General features: G+C 37.5%; 1 protein-coding gene across 1 annotated transcript in view; it reads left to right on the forward strand.

Annotated features, from left to right (window-relative positions):
- Nucleotides 1-22,631, forward strand: part of dpp10 (dipeptidyl peptidase like 10) — a 219,841-nt gene that overhangs the window by 187,065 nt on the left and 10,145 nt on the right. Inside the window, exons 10-23 of the mRNA XM_026295426.1 lie at nucleotides 2,263-2,360; nucleotides 4,087-4,210; nucleotides 6,052-6,090; nucleotides 11,402-11,509; nucleotides 14,489-14,580; nucleotides 14,887-14,934; nucleotides 15,398-15,519; nucleotides 17,272-17,316; nucleotides 19,560-19,658; nucleotides 19,752-19,821; nucleotides 20,302-20,496; nucleotides 21,446-21,500; nucleotides 21,837-21,936; nucleotides 22,414-22,472. Of these exons, the coding sequence (XP_026151211.1) occupies nucleotides 2,263-2,360; nucleotides 4,087-4,210; nucleotides 6,052-6,090; nucleotides 11,402-11,509; nucleotides 14,489-14,580; nucleotides 14,887-14,934; nucleotides 15,398-15,519; nucleotides 17,272-17,316; nucleotides 19,560-19,658; nucleotides 19,752-19,821; nucleotides 20,302-20,496; nucleotides 21,446-21,500; nucleotides 21,837-21,936; nucleotides 22,414-22,472 (1,254 nt within the window). The remainder of the gene's footprint in view (nucleotides 1-2,262; nucleotides 2,361-4,086; nucleotides 4,211-6,051; nucleotides 6,091-11,401; nucleotides 11,510-14,488; nucleotides 14,581-14,886; nucleotides 14,935-15,397; nucleotides 15,520-17,271; nucleotides 17,317-19,559; nucleotides 19,659-19,751; nucleotides 19,822-20,301; nucleotides 20,497-21,445; nucleotides 21,501-21,836; nucleotides 21,937-22,413; nucleotides 22,473-22,631) is intronic.

The following is a 22,631-nucleotide window of genomic DNA, read 5'->3' on the forward strand; positions in this document are numbered from 1 at the left end:
GGCTGAGCTCCAGAGATGCAGTAGGGAGATGGGAGAAAGTTCCACAAAGTCAACTATCACTGCAGGCGCTTTATGGCAGAGTGGCCCGACGGAAGCATCTCCTCAGTGCATGAAAACCCGCATAGAGTTTGCCAAAAAACACATGAAGGACTCCCAGACTATGAGAAATAAGATTCTCTGGTCTGATGAGACCAAGATTGAACTTTTTGGCGTTAATTCTAAGCGGTATGTGTGGAGAAAACCAAGCACTGCTCATCACCTGCCCAATACAATCCCTAAAGTGAAACATGGTGGTGGGAGCATCATGTTGTGGGGGTGTTTTTCAGCTGCAGGGACAGGACGACTGGTTGCAATTGAAGGAAAGATGAATGTGGCCAAGTACAGAGATATCCTGGAAGAAAAGCTCTTCCAGAGTGCTCAGGACCTCAGACTGGGCTGAAGGTTCACCTTTCAACAGGACAGTGAACCTAAGCACACAGCTAAAATAACAAAGGTGGCTTCAGAACAACTCTGTGACCGTTCTTGACTGGCCCAGCCAGAACCCTGACCTAAACCCAATTGAGCATCCCTGGAGAGACCTGAAAATGGCTGTCCACCAACGTTCACCATCCAACCTGACAGAACTGGAGAGGATCTGCAAGGAAGAATGGCAGAGGATCCCCAAATCCAGGTGTGAAAAACTTGATGCATCATTCTCAAGAAGACTCATGGCTGTACTAGCTCAAAAGGGTGCTTCTACTCAATACTGAGCACAGGGTCTGAATACTTATGACCATGTGATATTTCAGTTTTTCTTTTTTAATAAATTTGCAAAAATGTCTACATTTCTGTTTTTTTCTGTCAAGATGGGGTGCTGAGTGTACATTAATGAGAAATAAAATGAACTTTTTTGATTTTGGCAAATGGCTGCAATGACACAAAGAGTGAAAAATTTAAAGGGGTCTGAATACTTTCCGTACCCACTGTAAGTCATATGGTAGGGGAAACTACCTATCTTCCTGGCTTCAAGGAGCAGTACCCTCCAACAGCTTTCACCATTCATTGGTGAACATGTCTCATATGTCCCATATATTCAAACAGAAATGTTTGAATGTACATTTTGGGGTTTTTCCTGAGGTGTCAACAACATTTGGACTCTAGCTCTATATATAACACACAGTCATGAGCCAGGTATGTACTCTCAGGAAGAAAGCTAATAAGTATTTGCCAAAATGTTGAAGATTAGTTTAACATGGTGTATTACATTTATCTGTCAGGGACTTATTAAATTTCATGCAAAGATTTGTATTAGTGCAGATTTAGCTACAGTACTAGCTAATTGTAATCCGAGTGCCCCGGGCAGACAAACAGTAATTGGAACCAATATTTATTTCTCAAAACACAGAATAGTGCACTAACAATATTTTGTGATGGTTCTTTTTTCTTATTACCCCTTGGTGTATTTTCAGTGTAGTGTGAAAATAGCATGCTAAAAGAAACATGTTTTGTTTTCTTTCTCAGAGAGTGTGTGTAGTACTGTCACTATCCACCATACAGGGAAACTATACATTGTGAAAGAGGCAACAAACTAATTACCCCACTTGAAACAGAATGCACTGCTGTGATCATACCCATAAACTGCTTATCACAAAGTAGTTGGTTAGCTACATTTACTTATCTCTGATTGAAATCATCACTTGTTCTCTCCGTAGCTTTCTATAGGGATTTCTCTGTGAAGCCTTAAATGTCATTTTGGGAAGCATGGGAAATCAAAGTACTGTTGAGCAAGTTGTTCCAGGTGGAGTGAAAAAGATGATGACTACACAGAGTAACAAATAAACCTCTGACATTCATTTAACATCATATAGCACTGATCTCAAAATCATTGCAATGTCTGTGAGATGTTTTTCCCTAGATTTGTAAGCAGAACAGTGTTCAAATGACACCACTGCCAAAATCCAAATGCCTGTAATTTACAGTTGCTTCAGTGAACTGTTTCTGCAACCCATTATGTGTAATCAGCAGTCTTTCTCATGTCTGCTGTTTAGCTTGTCAGACAAAACTCTTAATATTCTCTGCAGGACACCACACATATCTGTCTAAAGAAGGTAAAGTGTTTTTAAATGGCTGCTCTGATTTAATTATTCATTCTAAATTAATTTATCATTGTGAAGCACTTTTTAGGTCACTCTTACCATTTTGAATAGTGGTGCATAAAAAATTTTCCCCCTTGAAATAATGTGAGATTTTGTCTAAAGTCTGGACTGTTGCTTCTGCTCACAGGCTGGCCAACCCAATCCGGTGGTGAAGCTCTTTGTAGTCAATCTTTACGGGCCAACACACACGCTGGAGCTGATGCCTCCAGAGACCCTAAAACTACGGTAAGAGAAGCTGCATTTTGTTTGTCAAAATTTTGCATCAGCTTCTGTGCCACAAAAAGGAAACTTTGGACATTTCAAACTTTGGATGATCATCTTTTTCCCTCTAGACACTTGACACTTTTAATTGGTAAATTTTGTACACTGCAGCTTGCTGTGCCTCTGCATTGCAGCTACTGTAACTTGTACTTTCACTTAAGTTAAGGAATGAGCTAAAAAAAAAGAAGGCAATGACTAACCTGTCACGTTCTAGTGAGGTTATTGTTCTTACATGATGAGTCAGCTGCATTTGTCATTTGTCATTCAAGTTAGCTCTTTCATCCTAACCAAGAGTTTGACATTGCATCACTATATGCCAGAATTCAGTGTGAAAGCTGCAATTAATACCCTGTGACATTACTGATAAAAATTTATTCTATGTCAGCAGGAATTTTTCCTACACTTGCTGCAGTAGTTGTACTGGAGTGACTGAATTATGCTAGACTGAGCTCTTCCTCAAAAAGTCTGAAATGCTCACCAAATCTTAACATTAAATGATGCTTTTCATGCACAAAATGTTAGCAACATGACATAAAAGCAGCATCTTGATTTGTTTTATTTGAAAGGTCTGATAAGCAATCCCAGGGTGATTTAACACAGTTAGCAACCAGTTTGTTGCTGTCAGATGTGAAGAATTTGCAGACTACTTGAGAGAAAATCCATCAGTATTGGGTCTGATATATCTCAGCAATACAGTGCCATAACAGAAACATCCAGGATACAGTTTGAGGCCACACTGGATGGTTTCGATTTAGATGATGCTGAAATGCTCAGGAAAATTATAACAAACCTAAAGATACTAATACCCAAATAAAACCAATAATACCAGTAAAAATGTTTTTAATTCAGAGTCTGCTGAAGTTTTAACAATCAATCAAATTTTTGACTTCGGATGCTTTCTCTACAGCAAGCTTCTTTGGAAAAAAGGTACTTTAGATATGGCAACCCGAGTAATTAGAGACCAATTTCCAACTAACCATTTTTAGCAAAATTTTAGAGAAAGTGATATAGACACAATTTATATTTTAAAACAGAATCAGGACTATTTGGAGCTGTTTTCACAAGGTTTGCTTCCTGTTTTTCTGAAAGTTTTTTTTGTTGCAACAGATGATAAAATCTGTACCCCACTAAGAAAAAACATTTTTTTTTCTCCATAGGGCAATAATAACAACAATCAGTAAAAACAAATGATCACTGTTGTTATTATTATTATTATTTTAGACCCCACAGTTTGTTTGTATGAGTCCTGTGTTCAACAAATTTTCTCAACATAATGTGCTCTTCCAAATGGTTGATCTGATTAAATAACTTGTGGGGGGTTGCTCAAAGGTTGATATTAGGGTAAATTCTTTTTGATATATTTATGCTACCCCTCAGTGGTTTCATTTCATTTACTGTATTGTGCTGACACTCAGTTTCATTTTTTCTTGATGTCATTGGGCTAACCGACAGTCTCTTTAGATGCACATTTTTTGACATTATAATTATAAGTGTCACAAAACCTTTTCAGCTTAACCAGTATAAGACAGTAGGCATAAGACATGAAATTTTTATTATATGTTAATGACTTCTTTTGTAAACTAGCCTAGTACTTCTGCACTGCTCATTAAGATTCTCTTATAACACACATTTTTGTACATTTTAGCTTAAGTTTATTTAGCAAATTTATATTGTATAATGTTTTCCATAGGGAACACTATGTGACCATGGTGAAGTGGATCAGCAATACCAAGACATCTGTCAGGTGGTTGAACCGGGCCCAGAACATCTCTATCCTGACTGTGTGTGACACTACCACTGGAGCCTGCGTCACGGTGTGTGTGTGTGTTTGTTTGTGGTACTGGTTGTGAACAAGAGAGATAAAAAATATAAGTGTGTCCTTGGGTAGTAAATGAGACAGAAACATTTAAAAGCATCTAACCTTGCTGTTTTTACATATATAGTTATTGCTGGCTTACAAAACCTAAAAAACGCAGTTTCTTTCCTGTGCAATGCAGTATACTGCTCCACATTTATGTCATGTAAGGTTAAGTAGGACTTGTCAAACTGTATGAAGTGCTTGCTGCAAGGGTTTTATAGTATTTGATCAAGCCTGGTTACTGTGCTTGTGGTACTACTGTAGATCTGATTTGATTTCCAGGGTAACACTCCTTTGTAGTGTTTGTTTTCTGCACTCATCTTCTTTAACCTTTTCACAAGCACAAGTCAATTTAAATACTTTTTTCTTTTTATCGACAAAGTGGTTTCTACCTTCTTTGTTGCTGTTAGGATCTAAGTAAGAATGGCAAAAATGGTGGCATCTATTATTCATGTTAGACAGAAGGTGCAGGTACCTTGAGTCATTCATTAACCTTTTCAGCAGTTGCAGACAAGCATTGTCACAATCACAGGCACAGAAGTGTTTTAAATTCTACTCGAGATGCAAAAGTTTTTAAAAATACTGAATACATCATGCATACATCCAACGACATCAGCATACAATGAACAAAGGCATCTAAACTATTTTCATGTGAGGGTTGATAGAAGTATGAGCAAAATGATCGGGCAGGACCTAAATAAATCATGTGACGTGTAAATCTAAACTCTGATTTGTATGTAATGTAACCTTTAACCTGAGAAAGTAATCTAAAGGTTGAGTCATGGCAACTGGACTTTCAGTTTTTTAAGTCAAATGTTTCACCACCCATCCAAGTGGCTTCATCAGTCAGAAAAAGCTGGTCTGGAACCTCCAATTTATCTCACAGGTTGGTTTCACTCCACCCCTAGTCCCATAGGCTCACTAGGTGAACTATGTAAATCAGGTGAGAGCGACACACTCCTGAGTTGGTATCACTTCACACCTGGCCTAAATACATGTGCCAAATAAAAAATTTGAATCAACTTGATTTGACTTATATACTGGGTACTGCTCCTTCTAGAGCTACATACAGTACATACTGCTTCAAGACTTGTTAGCCATTAGCTTTCTTACAACAGTGGTTCACTAAGTAGCCCTGTGAATAATTTGTATTTCTGAGCCTTACTTGGTGTGATGAAAACTTTGCTGAAAACACATCTTATCTGCTGGAGTGAAATCCTTACATATTCTGTCTACATTTAGAAGACACAGAGCAGTGTTAACCCTGCAGTTGAACTGTGGGACTCAACAGGCTGCTCTCCAGTTCTATGGTTCCTGATTTGGTGTGATTTGCATGAACAAACATGCTGCCCAGCCAAAAGTCAGCTTAGTTCAGGCCTGGACACAGCGTCCAGAATCTCCTGCCAAAACTCTGGCTCCTGCTCATGCATACTGGTTTGAAATGAAGGCTGGGACTGGGAATGTTGTCCCCAGTGGCATATTAAAATAAACTGCAATATAAGGTATCTATTATTTGACAGATAATTCTGTGTGGAAAACATTTCATTTAAGTGTGATACCAAAACAAGTAGTACATAATATGAACATTAAAAAAATGCATGACATAAAAAAAAACAAACTTTATTTTATCCAAAAAACATGGGATTGCACCACATATGTTCATTAGTATTAAAGCTAAATATGTCAAGTAGAAATACAAAGGAGTACCAGAAAAGACAGAATGTAGAAGATGAGAGAATTTTGATGATCTGGGGAAATTAACACCAGTCTAATATATTGCTCTGATATCTTTTGCAGAGACATGAAGAAAGCTCCGAGCTCTGGCTTTCCAAGCAGGTAAAGTTGGCTGCAGTAGGTTATCTATCAGTAAAATATAAATAAAGGTCATAATAACCTGACTGCACAGATGACATAAGGAGTTTTCTTTTTATTACATAAAGGAGGATAATCTCTTCATTTTATGTGTCATAGAAGACAACTTAATCAGTTTTTTGCCTTTCCTGTGTATTTCCCTGTACAGAATTAATACTTTGCATCTTGAAGGAAGGCTCTATTCATCCCCAGAATCAAAATGACAATCAAAGAAGCAATCAGTGCTTCCATTGAATTTATATAGCTCATGCAGATGCTGTGCAAAATTACATTATAAATTGGGCCTTTAATGGTGTGTTCACCATAAGTAAAATACTCAACCTTTTCTTGTCAAGATGGCCTTCAATGACGCATGATTGCTGTATAGAATTTATTTGATTATCATCATCTTGGCTTGTCTTAGTAATGTCATGTGAACAATGGACATACAAAAACCTGCGATCAAATAAAAGCCAACATGTCAAAAACATAGCTCATTACCATGTCCCTTTTAGATCTGGTGAAATAACTCTTCAAACTATTATTTCTGTGAGTTCAGTATAAAACACACATTATTTAATTTGTTTTCCAAATGAAACGGTGTGCCCAGCTTTAGCATGTTTTATTTTCTCAGAAAGTTGGGGAATCAGAGATGAAGGCAGACGAAAGAACATTTCTGGCAGGATTTAATCATATAGCCCTGAGCAGTGGGTAATTTAACCACTTGAAAATATTGGAACCAAAGCTGCCTGTCTTTGTGAAGGTGGTAATCTATGGGATGCTCATTTACTGACTGTGAGGTTGTCTTTGAGTGCAAAGAGTGCTTACACGAATGTATTTTTTTTAAGATTGTCACATAAGACCTCATAGATCTACAGCACTTTTCTTGCAAATGCCAGCGGCTGATTCTGGGTACACTGTCTCTCTCTGAGACAGAATTTGTTTGAATACTGAGTGAGATATTTATTCAGTGCGGGTTTCACGACTGTCAAATGTGAATTCAGTTAAGCACCACTTCACTCCACAGTGGGGATATCTGCCTTATTGGACTGGAGTCTGCAAAGTAACTATAGGTGACAAATGACTACAGTTGAGTAAAATATTTCTCTCTGAAATGAAGTGGAATATACAGTGATGTGAAAAAGTATTGGCCCCCCTTCCTGATTTCTTATTTTTTTGCATGTTTGTCACACTTTAATGTTTCAGATCATCAAAGAAATTGAAATATTAGTCTAAGATAAAACGATAAAAAAGATAAAAAAAGATATCACAAGTAAACACATCATGCATTTTAAATGAAGGTTTTAATTATTAAGGGAAAACAAGATCCAAAATTACATGGCCCTGTGTGAAAAAGTGTTTGCCCCCCGTTAAAACATAACTTAACTGTGGTTTATCACACCTGAGTTCAATTCCTCTAGCCACACCCAGGCCTGATTACTGCCACACCTGTTCTCAATCAAGAAATCATTTAAATAGGACCTGCCTGACAAAGTGAAGTAGACCAAAAGATCCTCAAAAGCTAGACGTCATGCCGAGATCCAAAGAAATTCAAAAACAAATGAGAAAGAAAGTAATTGAGATCTATCAGTGTGGAAAAGGTTATAAAGTCATTTCTAAAGCTTTGGTACTGCAGCGAACCACAGTGAGAGCCATGATCTACAAATGGCGAAAACATGGAACAGTGGAGAACCTTCCCAGGAGTCGCCGGCCGACCAAAATTACCCCAAGAGTACAGCAACGACTCATCCAAGAGGTCACAAAAGACCCCACAACAACATCCAAAGAACTGCAGGCCTCACTTGCCTCAGTTAAGGTCACTGTTCATGACTCCACCATAAGAAAGTGGCAAAAATGGTCTGCATGGCAGAGTTCCAAGACGAAAACCACTGCTAAGCAAAAAGGACATAAAGGCTAGTCTCAGTTTTGCCAGAAAACATCTTGATGATCCCCAAGACTTTTGGGAAAATACTCTGTGGACTGATGAGACAAAAGTTGAACTTTTTGGAAGGTGTGTGTCCCATTACACCGGGCGTAAAAGTAACACCGAATTTCAGAAGAAGAACATCATACCAACAGTAAAATGTGGTGGTAGTGTTATGGTCTGGGGCTGTTTTGCTGCTTCAGGACCTGGAAGTCTTGCTGTGATAAATGGAACCATGAATTCTGCTGTCTACCAAAAAGTCCTGAAGGAAAATGTCTGGCCATCTGTTCGTGACCTCAAGCTGAAGCAAACTTGGGTTCTGCAGCAGGACAATGATCCAAAACACACCAGCAAATCCACCTCTGAATGCCTGAAGAAAAACAAAATGAAGACTTTGGACCTGAATCCGATTGAGATGCTGTGGCATGACCTTAAAAAGGTGGTTCATGCTCGAAAACCCTCCAATGTGACTGAATTACAACAATTCTGCAAAGATGAGTGGGCCAAAATTCCTTCACAGCGCTGTAACAGACTCAATGCAAGTTATCGCAAATGCTTGATTGCAGTTGTTGCTGCTAAGGGTGGCCCAAGCAGTTATTAGGTTGAGGGGGCAAACACTTCTTCACACAGGGCCATGTAGTTTTGGATTTTGTTTTGCCTTAATAATAAAAACCTTCATTTAAAAACTGCATGATGTGTTTACTTGTGTTATCTTTGACTAATATTTAAATTTGTTTGAGGATCTGAAACAAGTGTGACAAACATGCAAAAAAATAAGAAATCAGGAAGGGGGCCAACACTTTTTCACCCCACTGTAAGTAGAAAATAGCAGAAAAATAAAACATTACTGTTACAACATTAGTGATTATTATACTTGCAGTAGGCTACCTGAGTAAGAAGTTTATTGTCCATCACTGCTAATGCCTTGTGCATAGCTGTGAAACTTTATTTTATGTACTTAATCCTGCTGTTGTCATAATAAAAAGAATAAGAGATGTAAAATAAGTTTAAAATAGTGGTAGTGGTAATTGGAATGATGTTGGCTAAAAATATGTAACACAGAATGGTGTTACATATATGATCACTTTACACTTTATGTTTAATAAACTGTCAAACTAGACAGGTCAATTTGACTAGGGAGGACAAAAAGTGTATTTGCTGCCATTAAAAAAATGTAAAGGGTGTTGTGGAAATTTCTTTAAGTTTGAGAGTTGCTAATTCTCAGAAACAACCACAAGTGTGATGAATCATCTCAGGTTGAATCACGGGCCCGGAGAGGACGCCCTTGCAGAAATCCTCTGACTCTGTTACAACACCAGGTTTATATACAGTACTGTGGACTAATCCTGAACAGACCCCCACATGTTTCTTTAGGTACCTATCTTCAGCCTTCTTACCATTAAAGAAACAAATTGTTGGCAGTTATTTACAACCCTCTACCCTAAAACACTAAACCAATAAAACGGACAGAACCACATACCATCAAAGGGTCAAGCAAACATTCAACCCCCACATTGGCTTACTATCCAAGTGACCCTTTGCCCTGGTGTAAAATCCTCACACAATATCACAATATCTGGACTAAACTTTGATATTAATAGAATAGATAAATAAATAGAATTTCTGTTTTTTTACTAAAAAATGAGGCATAATTTTATTTTATTTAAATGAGGTTTATCATACTATACATTAAAACATAAGTGTACAATATATTATTATGTTATTATGTTGGAAACAAGTTCACTAAAAAGATGAAACTAAAAAATTGGTGATCATTTTATACCTCATTCTTTATAAGCAGTCAACACAGAATGGGTCAATTATACCCAGGAGGCCAAAAGGTGTATAGTAAATTTGAAGACAATACAAGGGTTAAAAAAATGTCTAATGTCTCAGAATGTTATAACATAACAACTTAGGTAATTCATAAGGATTGTTAGGCAGGTTAAGGTACAGTATTACAGGTACAGAGGTCGTTAGGAGTTGTCATCTGATAAGTTCTCTGAACCCTTCAACGTTTGTGAATAGAATGAAGGTAACTTGTGCATACAAAGCAGAGAAGGCTGTAAACAGATTTGCCATCAGGAGCTTAGATATGGTTTAGTAGGGCCTTACTTGTAGTTGTTGTGGTTGTTGTAGTTATCATGTGCTTATCAGTTACAGTAACCAAACAGCATACATATGGGTACAAAAACTACTTAATGAGGCATAAGCTCAACAATTACAATTATTAGACATAGGGAATGATCATGGTTTTAACATACTCACTGAAGGAATGACATTGAGGTTTGGAACAGGAAATGAATTACTGCCTTTCCATCTGAAAATCTACATTTTGTTGTCCTACCCAGGCAGCTTTGATTGCTGTTTATACACTTATACAAATGGTAACTATTGCTCCAGTTATAATTACTATGCCTGCTGGAGGTAACCTAATAGGCAATATCAATAATATGCACATTTGTGGCCTACTGTTAGATACAATTTGCCCCTTCTGGACCACAATTATGGGTGTGATAAAAACTAATAAGCGCCATTTAATGGTGTAATAACGTTCAAAATGGCTCCATATGACTGCTGAGAACCTGTAGGATGGTTGAGCAGACACAGGAATGCACCATTCTACTGTGCAGAGTGCACAAACAGGGACTTGAAAAAGCCACCAGAAAGAAACCTTAGCTATGATCCTACTGCAAAAGTCAACGCCTGAAGTCTGCAAGAAACACATTTCAAAACAAGTGGTCAAAAGTGATGCACCAATTTCTGCTGAGGTATCCTCACTTCAAACACTAGTATTGACCAAGCGCTTTCCCACTTCCCATTAAACAATGTATATAATCTCATCCAGAGCCACAGAGGATTCTGCACAGTTGTATTCAGAGTTTGAATTGAACTCCCTATAATGAAGAAATTGATGTCCCACATGTAAAATGGGTGCAGTGCTCCTGTAGATATACTTTGTTTTAGTCAGAGTTTCAGATACTGATAAATGGTGCTCTTTTCTCTTTCCTAGTCATGCTAACTACCTGGGAAAAGGGTTCACTTGTTGTGTTTTTTCGAACAGAAATCTCACCAGTAGAAAACAGACATATATTCATATAAAATAGATTCAAATTATTACTTTCAGGCTGAAAAAGTGGTTTTACTGTGGAGGCCATCTCTCATAATCATCTGTAGCTATTTGTTCATGCTGCTGAATTCAGCTGTTTACATAATGTAATGCTCTGCAAACAAGATACTTAAAATCATGCTTCACAACATTTTACACCTACAATAAAAGTCAGGCATGATTGGAAAAGTTGATTTCTGTCCAGTGTTTACTGGAAATGTGTTGATTGATTTGACTAAGTAATCATTCTTTGCTTTCTGCAGGACCAAGAACCAGTGTTTTCCAGAGATGGCAGCAGATTCTTCCTGACTGTGCCAGTCAAACAAGGAGGACGTGGAGAGTTTCATCACATCGCCATGTTTACTACACAGGTGAAAGTCAAATTTATACTCAGCTTATCCATAAATTAATATGTTTTCATGCACAATGATCTTTCTAATAAACAGAACCTGTCATCAACAGAAATATTACAGCATCTATAAGTTGAGTCATGGTAGCTGGACTGCTACTAGTTAGATCAAAACATTTCACCACTAATCAAGTGGCTTTTTCGGTCTAAGGCAAAGCTGGTAGGAAACTGAAAATCCAATATATCTTCCAGGTTGGTTTCACTCCACCCCTAGTCCCATAGAGCTTTGTAAATGCGGTGAAGGTTGTTAGACCCACACTCCTGAGTTGGTTTCACTTCACACCTGGCCTGAATAGTAAGGATAAGTGAATATAGAAGTAAATATAGAATAGAAGTGAGCTCAGGTGAGGGTCATTAGGATCTAATGGTGGACTCATGTGACCCCTATGATTCACCAACTTGCTGCAGAGTGTGTCCTCCCTGGAAAACATTTGATGTGTTCCTTAATTTCCTGGGAACAGATGAAAGAGCACCCCGGTAGATTGAAGACAGGTTATGTCTGAGCCCTCCAACCCTGTTGAGGGAGGGTTTTTCCACTTGAACATATATAGCTTCTCTGGCCCCTCTCTCAAATCATCTCTTTCTTCTCTGTCCAAAATATGTACATCTGTCTTCAAATGAGTGTCCTGTTTTATTTAAATGCAGGTGCACAGCTGACTGAGGACCTGAGGAGCTGCTCCTCCTGTGCTGGACCATCCTCCTGTTGAGTGGTTGTTAGGGTTCTCCAATGTAGAGTTCTGAGCATTCTTCCTGACACTGGACGGCATGTACTACATTGTTCCTATTTTGTTTTGGTTTCCGGTGAACCAGTCTCTCTCAGTGTGTTGGTGGGTCTGAACCTGTAAGCCTCTCTGAAACACCTGCTACATAGGGAATGAGTAGGTTTTTCCTCCGTGAGCCTCAGCTTGTTCATTTGTCTTTCTGCCTGATGATGTTGCCTTGTTGAAAGCCCACTTTGGGTAGATGCAGTTTTTTTAGAGCTTTCTTCAAATGTCTGTCCTCCTTTCTCTTGACCTCCATAGAGGTGGGAAGGTTTCTTGCTCTATGGTACAGAGTACTGATGGCACCTGGTTTGTGTTGCAGTGGTAGCTGAGAGTCAAATCTAAGGTACTAAAGGTACTAAATATTAAAGGAATAGATGGAAAAACTTACTTTTGATTAAGCCCTGGGATTTTCCAATAATAAATGAAAATAACAGTGAAATTAAAGAAGGGGAACCACTCCCAGACCTATTGGTTACAGTGCCCTGCAGATAGGATATGATTTGACCACATCAATTACTGTACCACTCATGCAGGCTAATGGCTGCCTCTGTATGATTTGACACTACAGTTAAAAGTGACACATTCTGCTAAAAACACAGAACAATTCACATCAGGATGCCAATGGGCCCAGTGTGTACTAAAAGCTAATCAATCATGTTCTTCCAAAATCAACTGTTTTTAGTCAGTTAATTTTTATCACAAAGAGCAACAAGCTTCCCTTTTTCCCCAGAATGTTGACAAAACTTCCCCCACTTCACACAAGCAATGCACTTCAAGTGAAGAAGCCGAAGTCCTGCATGTTTGCATCACAGAGCGTGTTCGAAGTGCCCAATGAGAAAAGGACAAACCACACATCTGATCGTTTGGAAAATGATCATGCAGAAGTACATGATGAATGCTTAGCAGGTTTTTGTGTGATCTAATTTTGTGTTTACTCTGAGTCATAGCCAATATTCTGTGTTCAGTGGGAAGTCGTTTTCTACACAGGTAGATCGTGCATGACTCTGTCTCTCTCGCCCTACCTACATATGGTAATTACTGTACATATATTTAATGGTACATCATGTGAGGCATGGTATTGTTGGCTTCTGTTCATTTTAATGCAACATCTGCTCAAGATTTTAAATCTGAGTAGCTCAAAGACCAATTTGTGCTTTTGGTCTCAATTTAAAGCTGCGATGACAAGAGTCCAGATGTTAATGTCATGAGCTTATATTTTTATAACCTTTATTGTGTATAAGCATTATGTGGTGTTAGGGTGTTCCTTAGTGCATTTGCACAGTAAAAAGTCTGCTTCTCGATGGTTTGAGACCACAGCTGTTGCAGAAGACAAAACAGTGAAAAAAGGACTGTGTGATTTAAACCCCACTGGGCCCAGTGTTTACTGAAAACTAACCTTGTCATTTTCTCCTGTGATCAGCTGTTTTTAACCAGTTCATTCTTACTGCAAGCCGCAGGATTCTGATCTCGAATCACAAACTCTAGATGAAAGACATATTTTCAGTTCCTGTGCAATGAATCTAAACATCTTTAATACACTATACAGAAAATATCTGACATTCTACAAGGTGTGGGCAGTGCACTCATCACACAGACGTGCAGCACTGACATGTCAGCAGAACTCTGGGTCACAAGACTACACTTGTGACTTGTGGATGTTATTGTTGTTATCTTTCTTAATCCCTGTATTTTGACACATATATCAGTTTGTAGTAGAGGCCCCACCAAGTCAAGTCTGAAAAATGTCCTGCATTAGTGATAAGAGGTGGTCACAGTAAAATTTAACAAATTGTCCAAAAAAACCAAAGTTGCACTGAACCACGTACTCATCTTTATCACAGCCTGAGCTGTGCCTCTTTTCCCATATTGGCACAAAAGTATTTGTTAGGTGCCAAAAAAAAAACAAATAAAAAAAAAGCCAAAAAGGCAGACCCCCAAAAAATTTGACTTAGCACGCCAGGCAAATTGCATAAAAACTGCCACAGCACTAATGTTTGCATTGTGCCTGTATAGATAATATTATAGGTATTGAATGAGTCACACATCTAAATAACCATCACATTTTGCACAAGAGACAGCCTGACAGCTGAGTAGCACATACAGAATCAAAGGATGTTTACCGTTGCTTTTCGGGTACAAATAAATGACCTGTCTTCATTGTATTTTGTTTCTCTCAGTTCAGAGCTGATCAGAATGAAGTCCGACATCTAACTTCAGGAAACTGGGAGGTGACCAAGATCATATCCTACGATGAGAACTCTGATGACCTGTAAGTCTAACTTTTAGAAATGGATTTCTTCAAAACAAAAAGAAAGAAAGAGGATGCCTGATATATGATCTAGATTCTATTACCATCCAGTCTGCCCACTAATGACTCACATCAGACAGTGGACACTGAATTGTATCCCTTTTTCTTCAGTTTGGCTTGGATACTCCACTTGTACTATACAAAGAAGAGTGTTTGGTTTGATAATTAAATTCATGAATTCAACTTATATCCAAAATAACAAAGATGCAATGAGCATTTAATTTAACATGTCTCTTTACTTTTGTTGTCTTTGTTTTCTGTTGACAGTTATTTTCTCAGCACAGAGGGCTCACCACGAAGACGGCAACTTTTCAGGTTTGTTTTTCATTTGTTTTATAGTTCTAGGTATTGACAGCTATTGTACTTACAGTATTAAGTGTTTTGATTCAAATTCAAATTTCTGATGCCAGAGTATTATATAGTATATTATGTCTCCTTTGTATTTTGATTACTATTAATAATTGAAAAGCTTAATACTCAGTTTACAATTATATATAACAGAGAAAAAGCAAATTCTCATATTGGAAATGCTAGAACTAGGGAGTGTTCAGATTTTGTGGCTAAATTACTTAATCTATTATCAAGCTAATAAGTTAATAAAATAATAAAATCTAATAAATTCATTGTCTGTAACTTCACAAATCAATTTACGGAGTAATCACTGCAAATCTTCACTGCTAGTTTGGTGTGATCTGTTTATTTAAATGATTTTCTGTTATATTTAACACATATTTGCTCAAAAGGTACTATTATTTAATTAATTATCATCTTTCCTCAGTGTGAAAACTGTGGGTCTGTTCCCACGGAGATGTTTAACATGTGAGCTAAATAAAGCTCACTGTCTGTACTTTGATGCTGACATCAGCTCCACAAACCAGCACATCATCCTGCACTGTAAAGGTAGGGCATCAAATATTAGAATTTTGCTCTAATTTCTTCTAGTGTCTGCCTAAAAAACTAATTAATAATCAAAGCATATTTATTTTTCATTATGTTATATATATATATATATATAAACCACCACAGTTGGGGGAACAGTATTACCCACAGTTGTTAATGACTGTGCCCATAGATGAATAAATTAGAATGAAACTCTAGTCTTTTGGAAAGGTTAATAAGTTTTAGCTAACACATCTTCCAGACTTACATCTCCCATGACAAAGGTCAACAAGCTTTTAATTAAAATGGCCTGTCTGAGGACAGCACACTTTCTGTTTTACTTGATCATAATATATAATAACTGCAGTATCACTACATTAAATAGAACAGGGAAATAAGCAAACCCTACATCATTATTTCTTCCCAGAAAATGAATTCTTGAATCTGACAGAAATTACACCTTCATTGCATGGCAGATGTCACTCAGGTTTATTTTTGGAAAATACACAAGTATTCAAATTTGACTGTCTAAAAATACAGTAGTGCAGTAAACGTAAATAGCCTCAAACCTAAAATTATGTATCTGGACAATTAAAGAAAACATAACTACAGATGATTACAGATAACACATTCAAACCTCCCATTTTGAAAATTGGGGTAATAGAGTGTATTATGTCTCTAATTCAGCTTATTTCTTTCACCATCCCAATGTACTGAGATCATGTGGCATATGTGCGTGTTTGCGCATTGTAATTTATCACCCTCCAACTATTTCATTTTAAATTCATCTCTCATCAGCTCCAAATGAGGGGCATAAAATTAAAACAATTAGCCACTCTAGTGTGTATAATTACTTTTAGGCAATATATTGAGCAATGAGCAGCTTATTTAATAGAGGGGAACTCTTCATATTGTTTCTGCTTTCATTTTATTTTCAGCAGACCAAAGCCCTTTACACTCAAAAGCATTTGGGTTTTGGCGAGGTGATTTATTGGACAGTAACACTGTTCTCTTTCCCAAATGCAATAAAAAGAATGGCGAGAGCTTCTTGTCTTCAGGGGGCCAAGATCACGTAACCCTGACAAGCTTGTCTGACACCTGTTTTCATCAAGAACAACACAATCCTTTTAATTCCATTCAAAAAATGATTCTGATTGGTTTAGTGTTTTCAGCCTACTGCACATACACATAATGAAGCCATTTGTCTGTGTGACACAATGAATGCAAAGGTCAAAGCTAATCCAGCATCATACAGATAAGTCCAACAGAGGGAATAAAGTAAGAGCTACAGTTTGTGTTTCAGTGCAAAGAAAGCAGAGGAGAAATGTGGCTGTGGAGCAGTGAGGTCTGCTGAGGAAAAAAGTCAGCCACAGCTGAGCTATTGAACAAACCTGCCATCTATTAATCTCTGACTAAGTATTTTGCAAAAGGGGATTGAAAGGAACTGACTTAATTTGACAGTTTGAGACTATTAGGGACGCAATGTGAGGGGCCTTTAAGCCCTAATTGATATAGCAAGATAGAGGAGATGACAAGTAAAATCGAATTAACAGCCATCTGCTGTTTTCTGATTTTTATGTAAGTGGAAAAGCATGTCTCACACAAAAAATTGACAGTATTATGTTTATATTTGTGCTTAAACAATGCCAAGAATTTTTCACTATTTTCAATAATTTGTAAAATTATGCTTCACAATATTTTATACAGCACACATAATCCTTCAAACAGAATATTGTTTAAGCTCCTTACAAGTTTTTTCTTTTTCACTTTTAGGACCCGGAGCGCCTACTGTGATCTTACACAGCCTCAATAATTCAAGTAAGGGCTCCATTTAGTCTTCTGAGAATGACGGGATGTGATGACCATCTTAGTCATTGTCTGCAGGGTAGCCAGGTTTTTAATGAGAAATCCAAGACTAAACAGCAACATCAAACATCTGTTCCTGGTGGAGATATTGCAGCCTATCCAGCTATGTCTTCAGTGATTTTACATCAAGCATAATGTCCAGCCAAGCTGGCTAGCAATACCTAATTCTGGCCTGACACATTTGGGTTCAACATGACAAAAACTGAAACGTAATTATCTATTTACAGTGCATTCATAAAGTATTCAGACCCCCTTCACTTTTTTCAAATTTGCTATGTTGCAGCCTGATACTACAACTGTTTAAATTAATTTTTTACTCAATCTACAGTCAGTTCCACATAATGCTAAAATGAAAACATAATTTTATAAATGTTTGAATCTGAATGTGGAGAAAACCAGGCCAGTGTCACATTTTCCAGGCTGTGAGTGGTCCCACTGCCCGTAATCAGTCTGTGGCAGACAGAAAAATTGAAAATTGAAACTGAAAAAATGAGACTTGAAACTGAAAAACTAATTATTTACTTTCAATGCCCTCATTTCTGTTCAGCTCTTATTGTCTCAATTCTCATTCCACATATTACAACATTTCTAAATACAGTGAGAGGAAAACACCATGCATTAAATATGGCTTCACTCAGGTCTGATTTAGACTTGACGTACCACTAAGTGACTTGCCTCCTAAACATCTTGGGACCAATTAGGTTTAACCTGTTGGGTATGTCTTAGATGGAAGCACATCTTCATACAGTAATGCCTACCAGATTGTTCTAATACAGTGCAAGTAGCTCTGAATACTTTTTAGTGGGATCATGGAGGAATGTAGTCCATGCTCCTTCTTGCAAGAGAAGGTAACTTTACCATTAAAAAAAAGGCAGTGTCACTTTGGTCATTTTGTTCTTCAAAATATTAAAAGGTTTCCATTTTTAGCTTTATCTTTATTTGTGTCAAAAGGTTGAGAGTATTTTTGTCAAGAAGACCAGATAAGACCACTGCAATATATCCACCCTGCTGGAAGGATGAAGGGATGAAAGTGGTTCTCTAAATTCTGACTGCACATATTCTTGCCAGTTGTTTTAGAGTGTAAACATTTGACTCAGTGATTGCCTTGAAGGATTGCTGCAGCCAAGGGTTGAATCTTTTGCAATGTAGTCAACATAAAACTTGAATGGGAGCTGATAAGGTTTCCTTTTTACCCTGGCACAGTCTCTGAGCTGGCTGAGTTAAAAGACCACATGATTCTGACCACCACCCCACCCCCACCCCCAAGGACATGAATACGGACACACGTGGTGTACTACACTCATACACTCATAGTGCACACATGCTTCATCTTGTTATCCATGCCTTTATGTCTATCAATATTTTTCCCCAAAGAAGTTAACAGCTGTGCTGCAGAGAAGCTAGCAGTTTGGCCAGGGTTGTTTGGATAGCCCTTCCATCCACAGCTGGGAACTCAAGGCCCCTGGCAGTTTCATAATGAGATGTCTATTGATTTTAGGTTTTCCATTAGAAATGCTGGATGAATTCCATTTCATTTAGCTGCTTCTCAGATGGCTTGAATGGAAAAATGGCCAAATCAGAGAGTCATTGTTTATTATGTGTGGAGAAAATAGTGGGGCTCTTGTTTTTGAGGCCTGTATAAAATACCATCCAGAATTCAAACCTTTTGAATATAGTTTTGTGTTCATACAATTTAACAGTAATACCAATGACCAAATTATTATGGTTTGCATCAAGGTCAGCAGCAAATCATTTTGTTTCCTTTTACAGGTAACAAACTATATCTAGCTTGGGGATTTTTCAGAATTATTTTTTCAGTGAGATGTTTCATGAATTCTTTTCTATAATTCGAAATCTAACAACACACACCTTTTTATTTACCAAAGTCTTTGGTTGAATATTTCAATCTACTTTACAATCTTATAATTTCTCAACATTCTCCTTTATTTGCAAAGAGATGGAATCTAGGAATGTATTCAGCTCCTCAAACCCTTAAATTACCATAAAATGAGACTATATTTCAAGACCCCGATCTTATCTATCTTACCTGCACTTTCCATCTCATCTTATTATATCACTGGCTCAAAAGACAAATCCTTGTGCTATTATGGGTCATTTGTATGCAGTGACACTTAGATTACTGGCAGCACTTTCTGGACTCTCATCATTTAAACACATTGCCCTCATCCTTACAGATTACTACATCCTTGAGAACAACTCCTTGCTGAAGGCAGCACTGAAGTACAAAAGGATACAGCTGACTGACTTCAGAACTGTTCCAGTGGAACATTTTGGTGAGAATAAATAATTGTTTTTTGTACTGTTACTGAAGCCAAGGTGAATTGGTGGTATAGGTGCACTAGCTTTTGTTTAATTTCTTTTCACAGACTTACCCTTGAAGATCTCCTACCCACCAGACTTTTCTGATTCCCGGCACTATGGATTACTGTTGATGGTGTATGTACCACATTAAATACAATACATATCATAAAGCTTTTGTCCAATGAGCAATAGAAGACAGAAGAATTGTGTGAGAGCCCAGGTGTAATCAAATCCCTGACACCTTGACCGTATTGAGTTTTGCATGTTAACCAAGGTAAATCACAGGGTACCCTTTTGCACCCTTTTGACTCTTCTTCACTTGCATTTGAATAATCAGCAGGTAAAAATAATGTAAACTGAAAGGAGTGTTTACATCACACAGTAACGCATTTAAAGGTTAAGGGTGATGATATTCCATATTTTAATTTTCAGAAGAATCAGATTTTACCAAAAATGATTAAAAACAATAATCAATTGTCGGTGCACCAACATACTGATGTGTCACTTTTACTAAACCATTAAAATGCATCAAGCTTTTTAATTATTTTTGTTTCCCTTATTCTCTGAGTTCTCTCAATCTCTGAACCTCTTTTATATGTGCTGTGCCCTGTTCAGTGACAGCGCCCCTGGTGGTCAGGCTGTGAGTGACCGCTTCTCTCTCAGCTGGGATTCTGTCCTGGTCAGCTCTGATAATGTCATTGTGGCTCGTCTGGATGGCCGGGGCAGTGGCTTCCAGGGTCAGAGGATCCTGCACGAGGTTCACCAGAGACTGGGGACTGTTGATGTTCAGGACCAGATTGCAGCAGTAGAGTATGTTGTCAAATTTGCCTTATTCTCCCTTTAACAACCTAGAATTCTTGCATAATAATAATTTCACAATTCTATTTAAAACACTTCCACTGAACAAAGCTCTGTAATCATCACACACAGCACATAATGATGTTTAAATGAGTATCACCCATTTATTCATATATCTAATATATAACATTTTGTTCTCAAGTGGAAGACAAAAACATAAAATCTTTTGCACAATAATGTACTGAAATGTAAAGACTTTTACTGAATGAACAATGGGCTAGATGTAGGTCAAACCGTGTGTGTGATTGGCTGGCACATGAAAATCACATGCATATCGGAGAGTTGTTCTTTAATTGCTCAAAGACTTTGTGGTAGTGGGGGTGAGTCATTTGACAAATGTGTCTTATTCGTCTCTTTCAGCAAAGAACTTCCTTAGAAATGGTCTCTTTAGAGCATGATAGATTGTAATGCTACAACTTAGTGTGTTGCTATAGCAACAGTAAAGATTGCAGCAACCCTAATTGTAAAACAAACCTGTTTGATAAAACTACTTGCTAATTACTTTGCTTTCATTAGAAAACCTATTTAAAATGATCAAATTAGAGCCTCATCAGAACAGTGTTAATGTAAGAAGCAGTCTTTTCAACCAGATGATTTGCTCACAGATAGTTCTCCACTAATCCTCAGTAATGACACCAGATATGATTGCTGACACAACTGCTCTCCTTGAGGTTGGTCCTACATATTTACAGTGAACACTGAAAACTAAAATGAATAATAATCAGAAATATAATGAAATCAATACACAAAATTGAATGAGAAGTTTTAGCAATTTTAGATTGTGAAAGAATTGATCACTGATCACCTTTTAACATTCAGCTGTCTTGTTGCAATATTTCAGATGGTTTTCAGGTGTTTCAAATGGTGTTTGAAACTGTAGCTTATATGATTGTTCTTTCAGATACATGCTGAAATTTCCATATATTGATCGGACACGGATAGCTGTGTTTGGAAAGGTGAGCACATGCCTTGTCTATAATTAGATTTCAGTTAATTAAATCTGCAGCATATGTTTGCCATACACAAACTATATGCTTCTGCATTTGAGTAAAATACAGGTACAGAACTTGTTTTCAAGGTTGTCTTTCAAAAACAAATGCTTGTTTTTCCTCATAAATTGCTGAAAATATGTTGTATGTTTTTTCAGATTCAATTAATGTACTGTAGATTATTAAGAGAAATGCTTGAAGGTGTTAAATTTCCACTCAATGACTGCAGTGAATGTATTTCATTGTTATATTTTATGAGTTTAGAGATTGAAGTAACATAAATGTTTATGTTTGTTTGCTCAGGGTTATGGAGCATACATAACATTAATGATGCTCAAGTCTACTGACAGCCTCTTTAAATGTGCGTGTGCAATGTCACCAGTGACAGACTGGAAACTCTATGGTAAGTACAAAATCCCTACATAAACTCTGCATCATGTTGAATTTACATTTGGATATTATATCACATACAGCTGGGATATCTTCTTATTTTCCATCTGGCAACTTAAGTCTAACATGCAAGTATAAAATTGATACTGTGTCTGTATGGAGACAGAGCATAATAAAGACAGGTATTTTGGTATGCTTTATCCTGACTGTAACAAATCGGTTTACCTTTGACAGAATGTTTGTGAGGTGAATCACATATTTAGTAATACAAAACCATATTTATAGCTCAGTGTAAATAACATCCTTTACAATCTTAAGATGACACAGAGGACACTTTCAGCTACACAAGGTTTTATTTCCTCTACCCTGAAAGCATTTCATTTGGGCTCAAGATGACAGGAACTCCACTTTGTTGAGGTACTTAGCTGCAGCTGAGAAGCACTGTCTGCTGGTGTCACTGTTAAAAAAGTATCACTTCTCATTTGCACAGCATCAGCGTTCTCTGAGAGGTACCTTGGCATGCCATTACGGGATGACAGCAGATATCAGGTGCGTGTTTACTGCCTCCCTGCTCTTGTTTGCTGTTGGTCTTTGAAAGCATAACACCACTGACACACCTATGGTTAAGCTCCCACAGTTACTGAATGTCACTGCTATCAAAGTCAGAAGCAGCGATGCCTTGCCTTTTCTTGTGTTTTTTTATGCTCT

The sequence above is a fragment of the Mastacembelus armatus genome, chromosome 21, assembly GCF_900324485.2.
Source record: "Mastacembelus armatus chromosome 21, fMasArm1.2, whole genome shotgun sequence".
Classification (NCBI taxonomy): Eukaryota; Metazoa; Chordata; class Actinopteri; order Synbranchiformes; family Mastacembelidae; genus Mastacembelus; species Mastacembelus armatus.